Genomic DNA, 23,799 nt, shown 5'->3' with positions numbered 1-23,799 from the left:
TATCAGCCATATCCTCCTTCTTCTCCCGTTTCCTCAAACTCAATGTGGACAAATCTGAACTCATCATCTTTCCTCCATCCCACGAATCTTCCTTACCTGACCTATCTATCGCAATCAACGACATCATGCTTTCCCCTGTACCCGAAGTCCGCTGCCTTGGAGTAACCTTCGACTCTGCCCTGTCCTTCAAACCGCACATCCAAGCTCTTTCCACCTCCTGTCGCCTACAGCTCAAAAATATCTCCAGAATCCGTCCTTTCCTCAACCCTCAATCTACTAAAATGCTTGTGCATGCCCTCATCATCTCCCGCCTTGACTACTGCAACATCCTTTTCTGTGGCCTCCCTGCTAACACCCTTGCATCTCTCCAGTCCATCCTTAACTCTGCTGCCCGACTAATCCATCTCTCTCCTCGCTACTCCTCCACTTCCCCCCTCTTCACTGGCTCCCATTCCCTCAGCATATCCAGTTCAAATTACTAATACTGACCTACAAAGCCATCCATAACCTGTCTCCTCCATATATCTCTGAACTAATCTCCCGATATCTTCCCTCACGTAATCTCCGGTCCTCCCAAGACCTCCTTCTCTCCTCCACACTTATTCGCTCCTCATCCAATCGCATCCAAGACTTCTCCCGAATATCCCCCATCCTCTGGAACTCTCTGCCCCAACACGTCCGACTAACATCCACAGTCGGATCCTTCAGACGGAACCTGAAAACTCATCTCTTCAGGAAAGCCTACAGCCTGCACTGACCCCGCTGCCTCCTCATCACTACCGAAGCTACCGCCTCACCAACACTGGAGCTCCTGCAACCCCCAACCTACTGTCTCCTTCCCCATAATCCTGTAGAATGTAAGCCCGCAAGGGCAGGGTCCTCGCCCCTCTGTATCAGTCTGTAATTGTTAGTTTGTTTACTGTAAGTGATATCTGTAACCTGTATGTAACCCCTTCTCATGTACAGCACCATGGAATCAATGGTGCTATATAAATAAATAAATAATAATAATAATAATCTTGTCACGGAAGCACATACTCCACGATTGACGCTCCTGGAGAGCTCGGCTCTTCTTCCCAAGATTCCCTTACCAACCCAAGCGGTCCCTGGACTCGCCTGCAGTACAGGAGCTAGAGGGGGAGAACCCCGTTGAGTCCTGCGGAACCTCTCGGTAAGCAAATAGCAGGTGTGGGAGAAACCGCTCCCAGTCGCATCCTTGGGTCTCAACCAGCATGCGTAGCATCTATTTGAGGGTCCCGTTGAAGCGCTCACACAAACCGTTGGTTTGGGGATGATACACACTCGTTACCAGACACCGCACCTGCATTTTCTTACAGAGAACCTCCATTAAGCGAGACATGAACTGAGTCCGCTGGTCGGTCAGTATCTCCCTGGGAAATCCTACTCGAGAAAAGATGGCTAACAGTGCATCTGCCACCTTATCCGCCCTAACTAAGGGCAGAGCCACTGCCTCCGGATACCGGGTAGCATAGTCTACCACAGTAGGGATGAAACACTTTTCAGAGCTGCTGGGTATGGCCAGTGGTCCCACAACGTCCACAGCAATCCTCTGGAAAGGCTTTTTTATCACTGGCAAAAAGATTAGGGGAGCTCTGGGAGCAGACCCTGTCTTCTCCACTCTTTGACACGTGATACAGGAGCAGCAGTAGTTGGTCATGTCTGTCCCCATTTTGGGACAATAGAAGTGGTGAGACAGCCGGGCCTTCCTTTTGATGACCTCCAAGTGTCCATCGAGAGGAATCGCATTGTGTCACGAACCACAGAGAGGATATCTTTATCATCCCCACCGCTCACACTAATATGTCATGAACCGGGGCTGTTTGGTTGCCCCAGTTCTTTCTGAAGGGGATTTATCTATATCCCACTTCCCAGTTCCTTTTTGGAACTTGCAGCTCTCTGGCGCCCCCCTTACCCTCAGGTCAGACAGGGTACTGCACCTAGGATAATTAGTCGCCAGAAAGGCTGCTTTACTTTGTACTGGCTAATGGGCACACTGCAGCGAGGGCGATATAACTACTCCCATTAAGGCGGGAACAAGAATTATCAACGCCGTCCGTCGCTGCCAGGTTTCCCAAACACACAGGACCAATCTGCTGCCACCAGCTCCGTTTTCTTAATTAATAACGGGTCCGGAGCCAAACCAGATTACAGGTTTAATTCACTTCAGAGGACGTTACAGTACGTTATAGAGCAAGGAGAAACGAAGCTAGTAATTTTATGTATTTTACTCCAAAAGGTAGGCAGTGCTTACAGAAGAGTAAAAAGATATTATAAAAGTAGACAAGTATTGTATGTACAGTACAATTACAAATAAAAAGGATTAACAGAAGCAAATCAACTTACGGTTCATTCATATCATTCAATGGTATGCCATGTGTTGGCGGGGAGGGGACCTTCCCCACTTATCTTCAGGTCAGATTGCACCGCCTGTCGTAGCTGAATCCCCCGGCAAAAGACACTCTCATAACTCAGCAGGGTTAAGATATGCCCTCTGGTCGTGACATCACTGAGTGGGCTGAGTTAGCAAATGCACTCCTCGTTCTTGAGTATATGAAAAACCATCATCCCGCATATCTCGGCGTATGAACCTCGTAAAAAGACGACACCCGGGTCATTATGCTCAGCGTGACCTAGGAATTCATTTTATTATAGATATGGGGTGGCTGGGTGACCCAGTTACGTAGTAATGCATTTCTCACTTTCTGCTATGCGCTGGGCTCCCGAAACCCACCAGTTAGGAGCCCTGTTGTTGCACATACCAAATATATAACTTTCAGATCTATGTCACTACTTGGGGTGGAATTATAGAATGTAAGTCCGCAAGGACAGGGTCCTCTCCCCTCTGTACCAGTCTGTCACTGTAAACTTGTTTACTGTAAACGATATCTGTAACTCTGTATGTAACCCCTTCTCATGTACAGCACCATGGGATTAATGGTGTATATACACTGTTCCAAATTATTATGCAAATAATATTTCCTATTATCTGAATTGCAGTCATTGTTATTTTCCAGTCATCTACTATTCTAGTATAATTGCAATGTTTTGGAACAAACTGCCTATGAAAACAGGATCTTTTAAAAAAAATAAACACTCAAAATGCATGTTCCAAATTATTATGCACAGCAGAGTTTTCAACCTTTTTTTTTATTTTGAACAAAAAAATGGTCCATATTGAAGTTATAATCATTATCAGCTTATTACAAGATGAAATCAAACAGTTTTCAAGTGAAAACTTTATTCTAGGTGATGTTACATTTGCACATAGGACCCCTTGTTGGAAAGAAGCTTCTAAACTCTCTCGTCCATTGAATTTGTCAGTTTTTGGATGGTTTCTGCTTCAATTGTTTTGCATGTGGACAGAATCCCCTCCCAGAGCTGTTGCTTAGATGTGACCTGCCTCCCGCCATCATAGACACTCCTTTTGATGATGCTCCAGAGGTTCTCAATGGGGTTGAGGCCAGGGGAAGATGGTGGCCGCACCATAAGTTTGTCCTCTTTTATGCCCATAGCAGCCAGAGATGCAGATGTGTTTTTTGCAGCATGAGACGGTGCATTATCATGCATGAAAATGATCTCGCTGCGGAAAGCACGGTTATTCCTCTTGAACCATGGCAGGAAGTGTTGTTTTAGAAACTCCACATAGATTATGGAGTTCATCTTTACCCCTTCAGGGATCATAAAGGGGCCGACAATCTCTCTCCCCATGATTCCAGCCCAAAACATTACTCCACCCTCCTCCTTGTTGGCGCCTTAGCCGTGTTTTCATGGGATGTCCATCAACCAGCCATCCTCCACTCCATCCATCTGGACCATCGAGCTTTGCATGGCACTCATCAGTGAACAAAACAGTTTAGAAGTCAGTCTTCATGTATTGTTTGGCCCACTGGAGCTGTTTCTGCTTGTGTGCAGTGGATAGAGGTGGTCGACAGGATGGCTTACGCACCTCTGAAGGACCCTGCATCTTGTTGTTCTGGGGACGTTGGAGGCACCAGCAGCTTCAAAAACTTGTCTTCTGCTGTGACCAGGCATTTTTGCAGCTGCTCTTTTAACCTTACGCAATTGCCTGATGGAAAGGGTCCTCAATTTTTCCTTATCAGCACGCACACGTGTGTGCTGGGAATCAGCTACATACTTCTTGATTGTGCGATGATCACGATGAAGTGTCTTGGCAATGTTGATTGTAGTCATGCCTGGACCTAAATACACCACAATTTGTTGCTTCTCAGCAGCCGACACATCCTTTTTCTTTCCCATTTTGGCCAAAAATGTAGGCTGCTTAATAATGTGGAACAGCCTTCTTAAGTAGTCTTGCCTTTATTTGGACACACCTGACAACTAATGTGCACAGGTCTCTGCAATTGCTTTCAGTGATATAAAGAGCCCTGACACACATCACCATCAATGAGTTTAAATGATAAACAAAAAAAGTCTAACCTTATCACTCCTAAACTCTTTGTGCATAATAATTTGGAACACAGTGTAAATAAATAGTAATAATAATAATAATTATTCCATCTTGAATAACTCTCTGATGCACAAAGGAGCACATGGTTTCAGACTGGCTTTCCCAGCTAAAAGATATAAAACTCCTCAGTGAACCTTGCTGGCAAGCTGGTCTCACATTACAGCTATATAGCAGGGGGGAGGGAGGGGGAAAAGTAATATCGCACACAGGCACATGCAGGCAGAGGAAACTGCAGCTGCGAGCGTTGTATGTGTAATTGAAATAATAAGAAATTCTTCCTATTTCCTGACACATGGGCAATCAGTAACAACTCATCCCTAAATTGTCAGTCTCGCAGAGGGGCTTCTTGGTGAGATTCCTCAACATCTCAAGACTAGCATCTGAGCACAGAGCTGCCTGGAACTCCTGGTTGGAGGCAGCTAGAAATGACGTTAGGATCCCATCCTTACATGAACCTTCTGGGACCTGCTCTGGGTCCGTAACTGGTTGTTATTCCTCTGGCAGAGGTGGGTCCAGAAGGCAGGGTGTTACCTGCATTCTGGGTACTCTGACTGCGGGTGACAGCGGCTATGTCAGGAATCCCACCGCTCTGCCACCAATATGTCACGAACAGGGGTTGTTTGGTTGCCTCTGGTTCTTTCTGAAGGAGATTTATCTATATCCCACTTCCCAGTTCCAGTTTGGAACTTGCAGCTCTCTGGCGCCCCCTTACCCTCAGGTCAGTCTCTGTACTGCACCTAGGATAATTAGTCACCAGAAAGGCTGCCTTATTTTGTACTGGCTAATGCGCACACTACAGCGAGTGCGATATAACTACTCCCACTCAGGCGGGAACAATAATTATCAATGTCGCTGTCGCAACAAAGCCTCCCAAACGCACAGGACAACTCCTCTGCCACCAGATCTGATTTCTTACATAGTAACGGGTCTAGAGCCCACCCAGATTAGTAGCGTAATTCACCTCAGGACGTGACAGTTCGTTATAGAGCATGGAGAGACAAGCTGGTAATTATATATTTTACTCAAAAAAAAAGGTAGGCAGTGTTTACAGAAGTATAAAAAGATATTATAAAGAAGACAAATATCATATGTACAATACAATTACAAATAAAATGGGATTAAAGTTGAAAAACCACATTTCATTATGTCAAATAATTTCGTGGCTGACCGTGTGCTGTGGGGGATGAGCGAGCATATATCCAGATGCATCACACCCCTGTCTGTCAGCTAGACCCCAAACAAAGACACGTGAAGACTGCTGCTTCACTCATTTATTGAGTCTAAAACCAAGGCACTCCCCCTGTGGTGACCTCACTTAGTGGCTAAATCCTCCCCTTTTCTTAGAGTTATGGCACCCATTTTTATGCCTAGCTCGCTGTACAAACCTTGTATATGAAAGACACAATGATCAGGAGGTGTACCACATCGGGACAATTCTTTTAAGTGTAAACACGGCATAGTTACTGACCCGCTTACGGAGAAACCCGCTCCTTGCACTCATTGGGTTTAACTTCTAACGATTTCAGGGAGTTATAGATCCCACGATGGATGTCCAGAATATATAATCCTTATATCTCTAGCCTTGATCGGTGCCACTATATATAACCTTAAAAGAACAATAGATGCTCATGGTTTCTATACCAGTTTTAACCAGTACCAGGTGGAAGGGGGAATGAGATGGGTAGGGAGATAGAGCCATATAAATTCTTGAGGAATGGGGGTTTAGAATTACACACAGGCAGAGGGAGAAAGAGTGGCTCAGAATTGCAGCCTTGTGTTGGCAGACAGAGGAAACTGCAGCTGAGTGCAGCGCCCCAGGGTCCTGTTCGTTGCAGTAATGTCATTTTCCTCTAGGGGAGAGTGGTATTACGTTTGGAGGCAAAGAAGGACAACTGCATTCAGGTATCACAAACATGCAACACATTTCACACTCCAGGCCACCAGGGGGAGCTCTGCTCCTATTTATTAGGGCACTCCTCACACTTTGGTAAAACTGGTTGCCTTGGGAGGAAGTTAGTTGCTGGCTGAGCTTCGCTCAGGTAGTTGGTCCCTGGCAGGCGTGAGAGCCTGTCAGAGATCGAGACAGAAGGACACGGAGCTGTGCCTGCCCTAAGTGCGGCAGCTTCTAGAAAGAGAGACTGAAGGAGATCTGTTTTCTAGAGAGGGTGAAGAAGTCATAGCAAAGGAGTGGATACCAGGAGGAGTTCTGCCCTACACAGGCTGCCTCCTTCTGAGGCGCAGGATCCCGGTAGCCGGAACACCGAGGGAGCGATCCTTTATGCCTTGCTCCAGAGACCGGCAGGACACCTAATTTCATGTTACCTGTCCGCCCTACACCCAGGAGGCAAGGTGGCACCCCTTAGAGGCTGGGGCATGATAGAGTCCCTGTAAAACGCCTCAAGCCACCGGTCATATGGGTTTGTCCTATCCATCTGGGGGACAGAGAGAGACATAACATCTGTGAGGACCTTATGAGAAGCTTAGCAGTAAGGGACTACAACACCACGGTGTTAGAGGAAGGCTACTGATTTCTACCTGGACAAGGGGACTCTGGACTTGCCTCCAAACCGGCCGGACTCTGCCTACCCTGTGATCTGGTGCTCTGGACTGTGGATGCTGAAGCCTTCAGTAAAGGTAAAGAGACTGCAACCTTGTGTCCTCGTTATTCACTGCGCCTTACACCATCTACACACTGGGAAGCCCTTGGGACATACTTCACCTGTGAGAAGATATACCATCTAGCTGCCATAACATCACCCCAGCAGACCCCTTAAAGCAGCGTCGGTCACCCTGACCGAATACCACAGGTGGAGTCATGAACATTTCCCCTTTAAAGACATTTCCCTTTTAAACGGCCGTCCCAGGGCCACGGACCAGATCAGCCATCGTGACATCCCCCCTGTGAACCGAAGGACCCGGTACCGAGTAACCCGCTGCCCTTGGGGGCGCTCCAAGAGTGCTGTATGTGTAACTGAAGTACTCAGAACTTCTTCCTATTTCCTGACAGGCTATATAGGCCATCTCCCTGGGGAATAACACAGTCCCATCAGCCTGTCCGGCTATGGGCACTACCTCCCCATCCTCCCCTATTACCTCAGGAGCAGTGCTAATTATGGGGCAGTTACCATCAGCCTGTTCACCTTCCTTTGTGACACTGGTCAGTTGTACGGCATCACTTGCTTCATGGTCCCGTGCCTCTCTCCATTCCCTTTAGCACTGACGCTTGCTCCTGCTAGGGGATCCTCAGCAATATCACCCCGCAGCGTGACATGGCTGGGCCCTCCTGTACCTCCCAGATACATCATTATCAGGTAAAGCATTGACATTCCTATCATTAGCATTAACATTACCATCAGATCGGAGAGGGGTGTCGGGGACATAATAAGCAAACATCCTCTCCAAATCATTTCCCAACAAAACGCTTGCGGGTAGGTTTTCGTACACCCTCACCCCCTTCACCCCACTCCTGGCACCCCAATCTATAAAATTCCAGTCCATCGACAGGGGACAGCTGACGCCCCCAATCCTGGTGACAGTCAGGGTTTTCCCCGGGATAATCTGTTCAGGGGATACCAGTTCGGGTCGGATGAGGGTTCGTTCGGCCCCTGTGTCCCTGAGGATTACAGTGATGGTGTCCAACACGGAGACAGACTGCAAGTTTTCACAGGCCCAACCACCCCACCTATAAAAAGAACTGTGGCATGAGGCCCTGGGGCCTTGCATGTGGGGGCTCTTCTTTTGCTTCTCCAGACAAGTGGCACTGAGGTGTCCTGTCCGGCTGCAGAAATAACACTTGCGGCGATCAGATGTAGGCTTGCGTTGGCAAAGGAGACAGGGCCTATGGAGGGTCAGCTGGCAGGGGCAATGATGGCAGTCGATGGCTTACTCCCTTTCCGGCTGGTGGTGACCGACTTCCGCACCTCGGGTTTATGATTTGCCTTGTAGGTGTCGGCAATCTGTGCTGCTTTATCCACCTCTTTTGGCTCCCGGTCCATCACGAACTGTCGTACCTCAGCCGGACAAAGATGTAGGAACTGGTATTTCACAGTCAGGTCCTTAATCTGCTCAAATGTGTTCACTAACAGTCCTTGGACCCACTGCTCAAGGTTGGTTCCGAGCCCATGCACCACATCGCTGTAGCTGTCGTGTGGTCCACGTTGGAGGTTCTGGAACTTTTTACGGTAGACCTCGGGAGTCGGAGTCAATTGGTACTTCCGTATTAGGGCCTGCTTGATGGCCTCATAGTTCCAATCTAGCTCTGAAGGAAGAGTAGCAAACACATCCAGGGCCTTGCCATGCCCACTGGTCGGGCGGCAGTTGGTACTGTCTGCAGGTCGTTTCAAATCCCCTCAGAAATATGTCCATGTCCACGTCCTTTTCCATCACTGGAAAGTGCTCTAGCCAGGGTTTAAAGATTGTAGAATTATTGGACTCACAGTTCTGTGGGTTAGATGGTGATATCCCGAGTTGGGCCATCTGGAGCTCAAGGTCTCTCCAAGTTTGGGCCTGCCACTTGGCTCTCTTGGCCTCTCGCTGGGCTTGGGCCTGCCGCCTGGCTCTCTTGGCCTCTCGCTGGGCTTGGGCCTGCCGCTCGGCTCTCTGCTGGTGTTGATGAATTAGCCTCAGCAGTCCTTGATAATCCTCTGCGGGGTATAGTTGTAGAGCCATTTGCAGATAGGGGTCCACTCTGCACTGGTCGCTAATGCGGCTTGCATCTACAGGTGGGACCCCTGTAGCAGTATTGTCCATACTCTGACTGGCCCCTCTTTCTGCAGAGCTCTGGAGAAAGGCTTGCTCTGCGTCATGTCGCACCAATTCAGAGATCATTTGTTCTTTGTTTTCGCCAAGGGGTTAATGCCTTTGGTCGTACATATTCCAGCCAGAGTTTCCTTTTTGAAAAGAAAAAAGAAGGGTTATTTCAGGCACCAAGATCCAACATTAGAGTATGTTCCCACTACCTGTGTCCTCTTAGTTGGCCTCGCTGGAAATCTTCTGGGAGGTACAAATGCTTGCAGTGCATATATAAATCTTTAACAGATAGAAAGAAATGCAGCACTCACCCAATCCTGTAGGAACTTGTGGTTTATTCCATTTAGTGGAAAACATGCTTACATGTGGTGATGCAGGTGTCAGGGGAGTGATTCATGAGAATAGGAGACCTTTTTTGCTGGGTGTACTAGAACTCCCCAACTGCAGCCATGAGCTCCAAATAAAAGATAGAATAGAGAAAACGAAGAGGGGGAAGGGTGTAACTGCTACACATACAGTATTGTCTCAGATCTAATAAACACTGAGTTCCATCTTCAAAACTTTTGCGCCCCCTTACCCTGCTGACCAATAAGGGTATTAGCAGAGAATAAGAAAATGGCGCAGCTGCTCTAATGTATATCGAATATTGCCGCACGTGATGTGAGTGGATGTATATATATATATATATACCACTGGTTCCTGGTAGGAACATATATTTAACTTGATCCAGTCACCATCGAGTCCCCAACACCACATAAATACGAAAACTATGCTGCCACCACTGACCCATTAATGGTGATTCGGACACCCGTTCACTATTGTGAATTTGTGTGGAGTACGTAACGGATCGCTTATAGAGCCAGAAGAACAAAGCTAGCAAATTTATAATTTTACTCCAGAAGAATCGGCAGTGTTTTCAAAAGATAGAAATGATATTACAAAAGAGACAAAATACAAGTATGTACAAACAATTATGAAATAAAACAGGATAAAAATACAAAAGTTACTAAATCTCAGCCACAGGTATGATGTGTTGATTAAAAGGGAGGAGAGATCCCATTGAATTGATCCAGTACCATAGCATGGTGTTCAGCTGTCTGTTCTGGCTCTGAATGCATGTCAAAGATGGAGGTTCCAGTTTTATAATTCCATAAAGCTAAGAACTCCCACTTTGCTGACCTCACATATAGGCTGTTTTCTAGGAGATACACGTATCTTTTATAAGTTATTGTTAACTCCTTTTCTTCCTAGCTTTGGACTGGAGGCTCACAGGCCAACAATAATGGCGATTTTAACATTTTTTAGAGTCCAAACATGGTATGTCTGTGATTTGCTGGTGGGCAGAAATTAATTTCCCAGGTTTCTCAAATCCCTAAATGCTGCAAAATGCTGCCATGCGTAACCCCAAGTGCCCAGATCCTGGAAATCTAATTTCCATGTTTCTGGGATTAATGTGTATTATTGAATTTGACTTTGAGAGTTTTGCTTAGAAGACCGAGTTTTTTTGGAGGGAAAAACGCATTCAGCTCTGCTAGTCCTGGAAGGCAATAAAACTCATTCCAAGCTGACCATTTGCTGGAAGGAAGGGGGGGGGGGGGTGAAATTCACAGAGAGAGAGAGGGGCTGTATGTAGGATTTGGTCCTACAGAAACCAATGGTGGGAGGAGTAGTAGGCCAGCTCTGGTTGTGTCCCCAGAACAATGGAAAATAATTCATATATATTATGGAGAGTATACATATGTGTGTAATGTGTATGGAGAGTATACATATGTGTGTAATGTGTATGGAGAGTATGCATATGTGTGTAATGTGTATGGAGAGTATACATATGTGTGTAATGTGTATGGAGAGTATGCATATGTGTGTAATGTGTATGGAGAGTATACATATGTGTGTAATGTGTATGGAGAGTATACATATGTGTGTAATGTGTATGGAGAGTATGCATATGTGTGTAATGTGTATGGAGAGTATGCATATGTGTGTAATGTGTATGGAGAGTATACATATGTGTGTAATGTGTATGGAGAGTATGCATATGTGTGTAATGTGTATGGAGAGTATACATATGTGTGTAATGTGTATGGAGAGTATACATATGTGTGTAATGTGTATGGAGAGTATGCATATGTGTGTAATGTGTATGGAGAGTATACATATGTGTGTAATGTGTATGGAGAGTATACATATGTGTGTAATGTGTATGGAGAGTATACATATGTGTGTAATGTGTATGGAGAGTATACATATGTGTGTAATGTGTATGGAGAGTATACATATGTGTGTAATGTGTATGGAGAGTATACATATGTGTGTAATGTGTATGGAGAGTATACATATGTGTGTAATGTGTATGGAGAGTATACATATGTGTGTAATGTGTATGGAGAGTATACATATGTGTGTAATGTGTATGGAGAGTATACATATGTGTGTAATGTGTATGGAGAGTATGCATATGTGTGTAATGTGTATGGAGAGTATACATATGTGTGTAATGTGTATGGAGAGTATACATATGTGTGTAATGTGTATGGAGAGTATACATATGTGTGTAATGTGTATGGAGAGTATACATATGTGTGTAATGTGTATGGAGAGTATACATATGTGTGTAATGTGTATGGAGAGTATACATATGTGTGTAATGTGTATGGAGAGTATACATATGTGTGTAATGTGTATGGAGAGTATACATATGTGTGTAATGTGTATGGAGAGTATACATATGTGTGTAATGTGTATAGAGAGTATACATATGTGTGTAATGTGTATGGAGAGTATACATATGTGTGTAGTGTGTATGGAGAGTATACATATGTGTGTAATGTGTATGGAGAGTATGCATATGTGTGTAATGTGTATGGAGAGTATGCATATGTGTGTAATGTGTATGGAGAGTATACATATGTGTGTAATGTGTATGGAGAGTATACATATGTGTGTAATGTGTATGGAGAGTATACATATGTGTGTAATGTGTATGGAGAGTATACATATGTGTGTAATGTGTATGGAGAGTATACATATGTGTGTAATGTGTATGGAGAGTATGCATATGTGTGTAATGTGTATGGAGAGTATACATATGTGTGTAATGTGTATGGAGAGTATACATATGTGTGTAATGTGTATGGAGAGTATACATATGTGTGTAATGTGTATAGAGAGTATACATATGTGTGTAATGTGTATGGAGAGTATACATATGTGTGTAATGTGTATGGAGAGTATACATATGTGTGTAATGTGTATGGAGAGTATACATATGTGTGTAATGTGTATGGAGAGTATGCATATGTGTGTAATGTGTATGGAGAGTATACATATGTGTGTAATGTGTATGGAGAGTATACATATGTGTGTAATGTGTATGGAGAGTATACATATGTGTGTAATGTGTATGGAGAGTATACATATGTGTGTAATGTGTATGGAGAGTATACATATGTGTGTAATGTGTATGGAGAGTATACATATGTGTGTAATGTGTATGGAGAGTATACATATGTGTGTAATGTGTATGGAGAGTATACATATGTGTGTAATGTGTATGGAGAGTATACATATGTGTGTAATGTGTATGGAGAGTATGCATATGTGTGTAATGTGTATGGAGAGTATACATATGTGTGTAATGTGTATGGAGAGTATACATATGTGTGTAATGTGTATGGAGAGTATACATATGTGTGTAATGTGTATGGAGAGTATACATATGTGTGTAATGTGTATGGAGAGTATACATATGTGTGTAATGTGTATGGAGAGTATACATATGTGTGTAGTGCGTACACATTTTGTCTGGTTATACCTGTACTTATCTTTGTGTGTATGTTTGATAGATGTGTGTGAGCATACAGGAGTGACAGTGTGAATAGTCATCACTGCGAGTACTAGCAGGTTCAGGCTAGTGTCAGGGAGACGGGTAATGGTCTTGGAGTTAGAGGTGAGGAGTCTGAGTTAGTGGGGGTTAGTAGGGCCATTCATTAACCCCTTCGTTTACCAGGTCTGCTGTCTGCCAGGTTCAGCTGGGATTCCCTCCTGCTCCAGGAGCTGACCTCGGACCCTCTGATTCAGGCGGCTGGGGTGGTCATCCTGGATGAAGTAGACGAGCGTACAGTGGCCACCGACCTGCTTCTGGGCCTGCTGAAGGACCTGACAATACAGAGACCCCTTCTTCGCTTGGTGGTTATGACCTCGCCATCATTTCAGCAACGTATGGTGGATTTCTTGGGAGCAGATGTCTCTGTGGTGAACGTTCCAGTGCGAGAACACCTGCCGAAGGTTGTGTACCGCCCGTCAGTGTCGCAAGACCGCGTCATGGCGGCATGTCACATGGTCCTGGACATTCACCGTAGGAATGAGGCTGGGGATGTGTTGGTGTTCTTGGGTAGTGATGAGGTAAGACAATGCTGGATGTTGTTTCGTGTAGCTGCAGAGCCATTCTGTTACTGGTGTATTGTGTCCTGCAGGAAGTTCTCCGCTGCTGCGCTACGCTTCTCACCGAGGCCGTGTCTCTGAGTCCCAGTCTCGGGACTCTCTTGCCCATGTCTCTGATGGCCAGTGCCGGCAGTGGGATGCAGTCAGTGTACGAGGCTGAATCCGGCAATGACCGTCGAGTGTTCCTCTCCGGCTCACTAGCAGAACTTTCCTTCTCCCTCCCGGGAATTCGTTACGTCATCGATACAGGGCACGAGCTACAGTGTGTGAGTATGAGAGCTGAGGCGCCACCTCTATACAGTATTGTGCAAAAGTGTTAGGCAGGTGTGGGAGAAACCGCTGCAGAGTCAGAAGCTCACCAGAGACGCGGTACTAGATTATTGATGGACAAAGTGACTGAAGAGAAATGTAAATCCCATCACTATCTGGTGATCGTCCATCACCTCCCTCATCAGTATCTGGTGACCTCCTGTCCCCTCCATCATCAGTATCTGGTGACCTCCTGTCCCCTCCATCATCAGTATCTGGTGACCTCCTGTCTCCTCCATCATCAGTATCTGGTGACCTCCCGTCTCCTCCATCATCAGTATCTGGTGACCTCCTGCCACCTCCATCATCAGTGTCTGGTGACCGCCCGCCACCTCCTTCATCAGTATCTGGTGACCTCCTGCCACCTCCATCATCAGTATCTGGTGATCGTCCATCACCTCCATCATCAGTATCTGGTGACCTCCTGTCTCCTCCATCATCAGTATCTGGTGACCTCCTGCCACCTCCTTCATCAGTATCTGGTGACCGCCCATCACCTCCATCATCAGTATCTGGTGACCGACCATCACCTCCATCATCAGTATCTGGTGATCGTCCATCTCCTCCATCATCAGTATCTGGTGACCGCCCGCCACCTCCTTCATCAGTATCTGGTGACCGCCCATCACCTCCATCATCAGTATCTGGTGACCGCCTATCACCTCCATCATCAGTATCTGGTGATCGTCCATCACCTCCATCATCAGTATCTGGTGACCGCCCATCACCTCCATCATCAGTATCTGGTGATCGTCCATCACCTCCATCATCAGTATCTGGTGATCGTCCATCTCCTCCATCATCAGTATCTGGTGACCGCCTGTCGCCTCCATCATCAGTATCTGGTGACCGCCTGTCGCCTCCATCATCAGTATCTGGTGACCTCCTGCCACCTCCCTCATCAGTATCTGGTGACTGCCCGTCACCTCCATCATCAGTATCTGGTGATCGCCCATCACCTCCATCATCAGTATCTGGTGACCGCCCATCACCTCCATCATCAGTATCTGGTGACTGCCCGTCACCTCCGTCATCAGTATCTGGTGACCGCCCATCACCTCCATCATCAGTATCTGGTGACCGCCTGTCGCCTCCATCATCAGTATCTGGTGACTGCCCGGCAGTAGGTGATTGTAGTGGGGGTGTTGGGGTATGTGGTGGTCTGGCAGTAGGTGATTGTAGTGGGGGGTGATTGGGTATGTGGTGGTCTGGCAGTAGGTGATTGTAGTGGGGGGTGATTGGGTATGTGGTGGTCTGGCAGTAGGTGATTGTAGTGGGGGGTGATGGGGTATGTGGTGGTCTGGCAGTAGGTGATTATAGTGGGTCGTGATTGGGTATGTGGTGGTCTGGCAGTAGGTGATTGTAGTGGGGGGTGATGGGGTATGTGGTGGTCTGGCAGTAGGTGATTGTAGTGGGGGGTGATTGGGTATGTGGTGGTCTGGCAGTAGGTGATTGTAGTGGGGGGGTGATTCGGTATGTGGTTGTCTGGCAGTAGGTGATTGTAGTGGGGGTGGTGATTGGGTATGTGGTGGTCTGGCAGTAGGTGATTGTAGTGGGGGGGTGATTCGGTATGTGGTGGTCTGGCAGTAGGTGATTGTAGTGGGGGGTGATTGGGTATGTGGTGGTCTGGCAGTAGGTGATTATAGTGGGGGGTGATTGGGTATGTGGTGGTCTGGCAGTAGGTGATTGTAGTGGGGGGTGATTCGGTATGTGGTGGTCTTGGCAGTAGGTGATTGTAGTGGGGGGTGATTGGTATGTGGTGGCCTGGCAGTAGGTGATTGCATTGGGGGGTGATTGGGTATGTGGTGGTCTGGCAGTAGGTGATTGTAGTGGGGGGGTGATTGGGTATGTGGTGGTCTGGCAGTAGGTGATTGTAGTGGGGGGGGTGATGGGGTATGTGGTGGTCTGGCAGTAGGTGATTTTAGTGGGGGGTGATTGGGTATGTGGTGGTCTGGCAGTAGGTGATTGTAATGGGGGGTGATTGGGTATGTGGTGGGGTGGCAGTAGGTGATTGTAGTGGGGGGGTAATTCGGTATGTGGTGGTCTGGCAGTAAGTGATTGCATTGGGGGGTGATTGGGTAAGTGGTGGTCTGGCAGTAGGTGATTGTAATGGGGGGGTGATTGGGTATGTGGTGGTCTGGCAGTAGGTGATTGTAGTGGGGGGGTGATTGGGTATGTGGTGGTCTGGCAGTAGGTGATTATAGTGGGGGGTGATTGGGTATGTGGTGGTCTGGCAGTAGGTGATTGTAGTGGGGGGTGATTGGGTATGTGGTGGTCTGGCAGTAGGTGATTGTAGTGGAGGGTGATTGGGTATGTGGTGGTCTGGCAGTAGGTGATTGTAGTGGGGGGGTGATGGGGTATGTGGTGGTCTGGCAGTAGGTGATTGCATTGGGGGTGATTGGGTATGTGGTGGTCTGGCAGTAGGTGATTTTAGTGGGGGGTGATTGGGTATGTGGTGGTCTGGCAGTAGGTGAATGTAGTGGGGGGGTGATTCGGTATGTGGTGGTCTGGCAGTAGGTGATTGTAGTGGGGGGTGATTGGGTATGTGGTGGTCTGGCAGTAGGTGATTGTAGTGGGAGGGTGATGGGGTATGTGGTGGTCTGGCAGTAGGTGATTGTAGTGGGGGGGTGATTGGGTATGTGGTGGTCTGGCAGTAGGTGAATGTAGTGGGGGGGTGATTCGGTATGTGGTGGTCTGGCAGTAGGTGATTGTAGTGGGGGGTGATTGGGTATGTGGTGGTCTGGCAGTAGGTGATTGTAGTTGGGGGTGATTGGGTATGTGGTTGTCTGGCAGTAGGTGATTGTAATGGGGGGTGATTGGGTATGTGGTGGTCTGGCAGTAGGTGAATGTAGTGGGGGGTGATTGGGTATGTGGTGGTCTGGCAGTAGGTGATTGTAGTGGGAGGGTGATGGGGTATGTGGTGGTCTGGCAGTAGGTGATTGTAGTGGGAGGGTGATGGGGTATGTGGTGGTCTGGCAGTAGGTGATTGTAGTGGGAGGGTGACGGGGTATGTGGTGGTCTGGCAGTAGGTGATTGTAGTGGGGGGGTGATTCGGTATGTGGTGGTCTGGCAGTAGGTGATTGTAGTGGGGGGTGATTGGGTATGTGGTGGTCTGGCAGTAGGTGATTGTAGTTGGGGGTGATTGGGTATGTGGTTGTCTGGCAGTAGGTGATTGTAATGGGGGGTGATTGGGTATGTGGTGGTCTGGCAGTAGGTGAATGTAGTGGGGGGTGATTGGGTATGTGGTTGTCTGGCAGTAGGTGATTGTAATGGGGGGTGATTGGGTATGTGGTGGTCTGGCAGTAGGTGAATGTAGTGGGGGGTGATTGGGTATGTGGTGGTCTGGCAGTAGGTGATTGTAGTGGGAGGGTGATGGGGTATGTGGTGGTCTGGCAGTAGGTGATTGTAGTGGGAGGGTGATGGGGTATGTGGTGGTCTGGCAGTAGGTGATTGTAGTGGGAGGGTGACGGGGTATGTGGTGGTCTGGCAGTAGGTGATTGTAGTGGGGGGTGATGGGGTATGTGGTGGTCTGGCAGTAGGTGATTATAGTGGGGGGTGATTGGGTATGTGGTGGTCTGGCAGTAGGTGATTACAGTGGGGGGTGATTGGGTATGTGGTGGTCTGGCAGTAGGTGATTGTAGTGGGGGGTGATTGGGTATGTGGTGGTCTGGCAGTAGGTGATTGTAGTTGGGGGTGATTGGGTATGTGGTGGTCTGGCAGTAAGTGATTGTAGTGGGGGGTGATGGGGTATGTGGTGGTCTGGCAGTAAGTGATTGTAGTGGGGGGTTATGGGGTATGTGGTGGTCTGGCAGTAGGTGATTGTAGTGGGGGGTGATGGGGTATGTGGTGGTCTGGCAGTAGGTGAATGTAGTGGGGGGTGATTGGGTATGTGGTGGTCTGGCAGCAGGTGATTGTAGTGGGGGGGTGATTGGGTATGTGGTGGTCTGGCAGTAGGTGATTATACTGGGGGGTGATGGGGTATGTGGTGGTCTGGCAGTAGGTGATTGTAATGGGGGGGTGATTGGGTATGTGGTGGTCTGGCAGTAGGTGATTGTAGTGGGGGGTGATTGGGTATGTGGTGGTCTGGCAGTAGGTGATTGTAATGGGGAGGTGATTGGGTATGTGGTGGTCTGGCAGTAGGTGATTGTAATGGGGGGGTGATTGGGTATGTGGTGGTCTGGCAGTAGGTGATTGTAGTGGGGAGTGATTGGGTATGTGGTGGTCTGGCAGTAGGTGACTAGTGGTGGTGATTGGGTATGTGGTGGTCTGGCAGTAATTGATTGCATTGGGGGGTGATTGGGTATGTGGTGGTCTGGCAGTAGGTGATTGTAGTGGGGGGTGATTGGGTATGTGGTGGTCTGGCAGTAGGTGATTGTAGTGGGGGGTGATTCGGTATGTGGTGGTCTGGCAGTAGGTGATTGTAGTGGGGGGTGATTGGGTATGTGGTGGTCTGGCAGTAGGTGAATGTAGTGGTGGTCTGGCAGTAAGTGATTGCATTGGGGGGTGATTGGGTATGTGGTGGTCTGGCAGTAGGTGATTGTAATGGGGGGGTGATTGGGTATGTGGTGGTCTGGCAGTAGGTGATTGTAGTGGGGGGTGATTGGGTATGTGGTGGTCTGGCAGTAGGTGATTGTAGTGGGGGGTGATTCGATATGTGGTGGTCTGGCAGTAGGTGATTGTAGTGGGGGGTGATTGGGTATGTGGTGGTCTGGCAGTAGGTGATTGTAGTGGGGGGTGATTGGGTATGTGGTGGTCTGGCAGTAGGTGATTGTAGTGGGGGGTGATGGGGTATGTGGTGGTCTGGCAGTAGGTGATTGTAGTGGGGGGGTGATTGGGTATGTGGTGGTCTGGCAGTAGGTGATTGTAGTGGGGGTGTGATTCGGTATGTGGTGTCTGGCAGTAGGTGATTGTAGTGGGGGGTGATTGGGTATGTGGTGGTCTGGCAGTAGGTGATTGTAGTGGGGGGTGATTGGGTATGTGGTGGTCTGGCAGTAGGTGATTGTAGTGGGGGGTGATGGGGTATGTGGTGGTCTGGCAGTAGGTGATTGTAGTTGGGGGTGATTGGTATGTGGTGGTCTGGCAGTAGGTGATTATTCTGGGGGGTGATTGGGTATGTGGTGGTCTGGCAGTAGGTGATTGTAGTCGGGGGTGGGTTTGTAGCTCTGACTTGGTATAGTTGGCGGAGATGTAGGAGAACGATGTGTGTTTCTCTGGCAGGTGGTGATCATTTCTCTGGCGGGGTTGATCGTCTCTGATGGTTGGGAGGTGATCCACCACGGGGTGGTTGAAATTGAAGTGTGGTGGTCTCTCTTGGGTGGGGCGTGGTCTTTCTGGCTGAATATAGCGGTCAGGTACTAGCTAGATGATGGGTGGATTACTCTGCGGTCTCTTGTGCAGGTTTACAATCCTCGGATTCGGGCAGATTCGTGGGTCCACCATGTGATCAGTAAAAGCCGAGCGGAGGTCCGCAGGATGAGAGTCAAGGCTGCTGATGGTGAGTCAATGTGCCGGGCATGAAGGGCGATAAGCTGAGGGTCTGGATGATCGGTGATTGTGAAGGGGAGTCCTGTGGTGCCAATGGGTTTTGTCTGGAGCAGAACCCCCTTATTTTGAGTTTCTTTCTGGTCTCCATTCTGACAGTTTCCTTTCTCTGATATCTTTGTGTCTCAGGGATTTGTTATCGGTTGTACCCTGAAATCACCTTTGAGACACAGATGCCGGATATATCGCCCCCTCGAATTCTGCAGGAGAACCTAAGTCGCATGGTCCTGCTACTGAAGAGACTGGACATCGCTGACCTTGGACAGTGCCACTTCTTGGATCGACCTGGTAAAGAGATTCAGGCGTGGGCGCCCCCTGTAGGCAGCAATGGAGTAGTCATTCTTCTGATATCGACAGTGATGGGTCTGTGTTCAGCCCCAGTCCTCCATCATCAGGAATGGTCCACTATTTTGCTGTTCACCTGAGACCCAGTTTGTACAGCCTACTCCCTTTTCTTTTTTAGCCCCGGAGACCCTCATGCAATCCCTGGAGGATCTGGACTACCTGGCTGCCCTGGATGATGATGGGAATCTGTCTGAGGTCGGCATTGTCATGTCGGAGTTTCCGCTAGATCCTCAGATCTCAAAATCTCTTCTTGCAGCGTGCGAGTTCCAGTGTGTCAGTGAGATGCTCACACTGGCAGCAATGCTCACCGGTACAGTAATCTGATGGATGGGTGGCGTGAGTGGGTGGGATAGTAAACAGTGCACGGGGTGTTTGTAGAGTCAGTGTGTGAGTACAGGGTTGGGGGGGGTTGTAGAAGAGATCGTGTGTGTGTGTGTGGAGGGTGTGGGGGGTTGTAGAAGACAGCATGTGTCTGAAGGGTGGAAAAGCGTGTGTGTGGCAATGTACAGCGTATGTGAGGGGTGGTTGTAGAGGGCTTGTGTGTGGGGGGTTATAGAAAGTCTGTGTTTAGGGGAAGGCTGTAGAGAACATATGGGGAAAGGCGTTGTAGAGAGGTTCTAGAGAGAGTGGGGGGTTGTAGAAGAGAGCATGTGTGGGGGGTTGTAGAAGAGAGCATGTGTGGGGGGTTGTAGAAAAGAGCATGTGTGGGGGGTTGTAGAAGAGAGCATGTGTGGGGGGTTGTAGAAGAGAGCATGTGTGGGGGGTTGTAGAAGAGAGCATGTGTGGGGGGTTGTAGAAAAGAGCATGTGTGGGGGGTTGTAGAAGAGAGCATGTGTGGGGGGTTGTAGAAGAGAGCATGTGTGGGGGGTTGTAGAAGAGAGCATGTGTGGGGGGTTGTAGAAGAGAGCATGTGTGGGGGGTTGTAGAACAGAATATTTGTGTGGAGGATTTAGAAGAGAGCATGTCTTGGGGTTTGGTACAGAGAGCGTGTGTTAGGGGTTGTAGAAGAGAGCATTTGTGTGGGGGTTTGTAGAGGAGCTTATGCAGTGGGGTTGTAGAAGAGAAAGCGTATGTGAGGGTTTGTAGAAGAGCATGAGTGTGTGGGGGGTTGTAGAATAGCATCTGTGGGGGATAATAGAAGCATGTGGGGGGGTTGTAGTAGAAAGCATATGTGTGGGAGGGCTGTAGAGAGCATGTGTGTGTGTTGGGGGGGCCGTAGAGAACGTGTGTGTTGGGGGCTGTAGAGAACGTGTTGGGGGGCTGTAGAGAGTGTATGTGTGTTGGGGGGCTGTAGAGTGTGTGTTTTGTTGGGGGGCTGTAGAGAACGTGTGTGTTGGGGCTGTAGAGAACGTGTGTGTTGGGGCTGTAGACAGCGTGTCTGTTGGGGGGCTGTAGAGAACATGTGTGGGGGGCTGTAGACAGCGTGTGAGTTGGGGGGCTGTAGTGTGTGTGTGTTGGGGGGCTGTAGAGAACATGTGTGGGGGGCTGTAGACAGCGTGTGTATTGGGGGCTGTAGACAGCGTGTGTGTTGGGGGGCTGTAGTGTGTGTGTGTTGGGGGGCTGTAGAGAACGTGTTGGGGGGCTGTAGAGAACGTGTGTGTTTGGGGGGCTGTAGACAGTGTCTGTTGGGGGCTGTAGACAGCGTGTCTGTTGGGGGGCTGTAGAGAACGTGTGTGGGGGGCTGTAGACAGCGTGTGAGTTGGGAGGCTGTAGTGTGTGTGTGTTGGGGGGCTGTAGAGAACGTGTGTGTTGGGGCTGTAGACAGCGTGTGTGTTGGGGGGCTGTAGACAGCATGTCTGTTGGGGGGCTGTAGAGAACGTGTGTGGGGGGCTGTAGACAGCGTGTGTATTGGGGGGTGTAGACAGCGTGTGTGTTGGGGGGCTGTAGACAGCGTGTCTGTTGGGCTGTAGAGAACGTGTGTGGGGGGCTGTAGACAGCATGTGTATTGGGGGCTGTAGACAGCGTGTGTGTGGGGGGCTGTAGTGTGTGTGTGTTGGGGGGCTGTAGAGAACGTGTTGGGGGGGCTGTAGAGAACGTGTGTGTTTGGGGGGCTGTAGACAGCGTGTGTTGGGGGCTGTAGACAGCATGTGTTGGGGGCTGTAGACAGCGTGTGTGTTGGGGGGCTGTAGACAGCGTGTGTGTTGTGGCTGTAGAGCGTGTGTGTGTTGGGGGGCTGTAGAGTGTGTGTGTGTTGGGGCTGTAGATAGCGTGTGTGTTGGGGGGCTGTAGACAGCGTGTGTGTTGGGGGGCTGTAGAGTGTGTGTGTGTTGGGGGGCTGTAGAGCGTGTGTGTGTTGGGGCTGTAGATAGCGTGTGTGTTGGGGGGCTGTAGTGTGTGTGTGTTGGGGGCTGTAGAGAACGTGTTGGGGGGCTGTAGAGAGCGTGTGTGTTGGGGCTGTAGAGAGCGTGTGTGTTGGGGGGCTGTAGAGAGTGTGTGTGTTGGGGCTGTAGAGAACGTGTTGGGGGGCTGTAGAGAGCGTGTGTATTGGGGCTGTAGAGCGTGTGTGTTGAAGGGCTGTAGAGCGTGTGTGTTGGGGGGCTGTAGAGAGCGTGTGTGTTGGGGGGCTGTAGATAGCCTGTGTGTTGGGGCTGTAGACAGCGTGTGTGTTGGGGGGCTGTAGAGCGTGTGTGTGTTGGGGGGCTGTAGAGCGTGTGTTTTGGGGGGCTGTAGAGTGTGTGTGTTGGGGGGCTGTAGAGAGCATGTGTGTTGGGGGGCTGTAGAGAGCGTGTGTGTTGGGGGGCTGTAGATACCCTGTGTGTTGGGGGGCTGTAGACAGCGTGTGTGTTGGGGGGCTGTAGATAGCGTGTGTGTTGGGGGGCTGTAGACAGCGTGTGTGTTGGGGGGCTGTAGAGCATGTGTGTGTGTTGGGGGGGCTGTAGAGCATGTGTGTTGGGGGGCTGTAGACAGCGTTTGTGTTGGGGGGCTGTAGAGCGTGTGTGTTGGGGGGCTGTAGAGAGCATGTGTGTTGGGGGGCTGTAGAGTGTGTGTGTTGGGGGGCTGTACACAGCGTGTGTGTTGGGGGGCTGTAGACAGCGTGTGTGTTGGGGGGCTGTAGATAGCCTGTGTGTTGGGGGGCTGTAGACAGCGTGTGTGTTGGGGGGCTGTAGAGAGTGTGTGTGTTGGGGGGCTGTAGAGAACGTGTTGGGGGCTGTAGAGAGCGTGTGTGTTGGGGGGCTGTAGACAGCGTGTGTGTTGGGGGGCTGTAGAGAGCGTGTGTGTTGGGGGGCTGTAGTGTGTGTGTGTTGGGGGCTGTAGAGAACGTGTTGGGGGGCTGTAGAGAGCGTGTGTGTTGGGGCTGTAGAGAGCGTGTGTGTTGGGGGGCTGTAGAGTGTGTGTGTTGGGGCTGTAGAGAACGTGTTGGGGGGCTGTAGAGAGCGTGTGTATTGGGGCTGTAGAGCGTGTGTGTTGAAGGGCTGTAGAGCGTGTGTGTTGGGGGGCTGTAGAGAGCGTGTGTGTTGGGGGGCTGTAGATAGCCTGTGTGTTGGGGCTGTAGACAGCGTGTGTGTTGGGGGGCTGTAGAGCGTGTGTGTGTTGGGGGGCTGTAGAGAACGTGTTGGGGGCTGTAGAGCGTGTGTTTTGGGGGGCTGTAGAGTGTGTGTGTTGGGGGGCTGTAGAGAGCGTGTGTGTTGGGGGGCTGTAGAGAGCGTGTGTGTTGGGGGGCTGTAGATACCCTGTGTGTTGGGGGGCTGTAGACAGCGTGTGTGTTGGGGGGCTGTAGATAGCGTGTGTGTTGGGGGGCTGTAGACAGCGTGTGTGTTGGGGGGCTGTAGAGCATGTGTGTGTGTTGGGGGGGCTGTAGAGCATGTGTGTTGGGGGGCTGTAGACAGCGTTTGTGTTGGGGGGCTGTAGAGCGTGTGTGTTGGGGGGCTGTAGAGAGCATGTGTGTTGGGGGGCTGTAGAGTGTGTGTGTTGGGGGGCTGTAC

At 49.3% G+C, this 23,799-nt stretch overlaps 1 protein-coding gene across 4 annotated transcripts in view; it reads left to right on the top strand.

Annotated features, from left to right (window-relative positions):
* The window catches only part of DQX1 (DEAQ-box RNA dependent ATPase 1), a 108,862-nt gene that overhangs the window by 77,803 nt on the left and 7,260 nt on the right, over nucleotides 1-23,799 (top strand). For 3 of the 4 annotated variants that reach the window (XR_013220134.1, XM_077280478.1, XM_077280477.1), the window contains exons 4-8: nucleotides 13,264-13,642; nucleotides 13,714-13,947; nucleotides 19,388-19,484; nucleotides 19,661-19,819; nucleotides 19,995-20,186. Coding sequence is in view for 3 of the 4 variants with exons in the window: in XM_077280478.1 (XP_077136593.1) it covers nucleotides 13,264-13,642; nucleotides 13,714-13,947; nucleotides 19,388-19,484; nucleotides 19,661-19,819; nucleotides 19,995-20,186 (1,061 nt within the window). In the remaining variant the exon portion in view is untranslated. Of the gene's footprint in view, nucleotides 1-13,247; nucleotides 13,643-13,713; nucleotides 13,948-19,387; nucleotides 19,485-19,660; nucleotides 19,820-19,994; nucleotides 20,187-23,799 lie in introns of all 4 variants that reach the window. The other variant, XM_077280480.1, reaches the window with a different exon arrangement.

Source organism: Ranitomeya variabilis, chromosome 1, assembly GCF_051348905.1.
Source record: "Ranitomeya variabilis isolate aRanVar5 chromosome 1, aRanVar5.hap1, whole genome shotgun sequence".
Lineage (NCBI taxonomy): Eukaryota > Metazoa > Chordata > Amphibia > Anura > Dendrobatidae > Ranitomeya > Ranitomeya variabilis.
The sequence above is the reverse complement of the archived record's forward strand: the minus strand, read 5'-3'. Positions and strand labels throughout refer to the sequence as shown.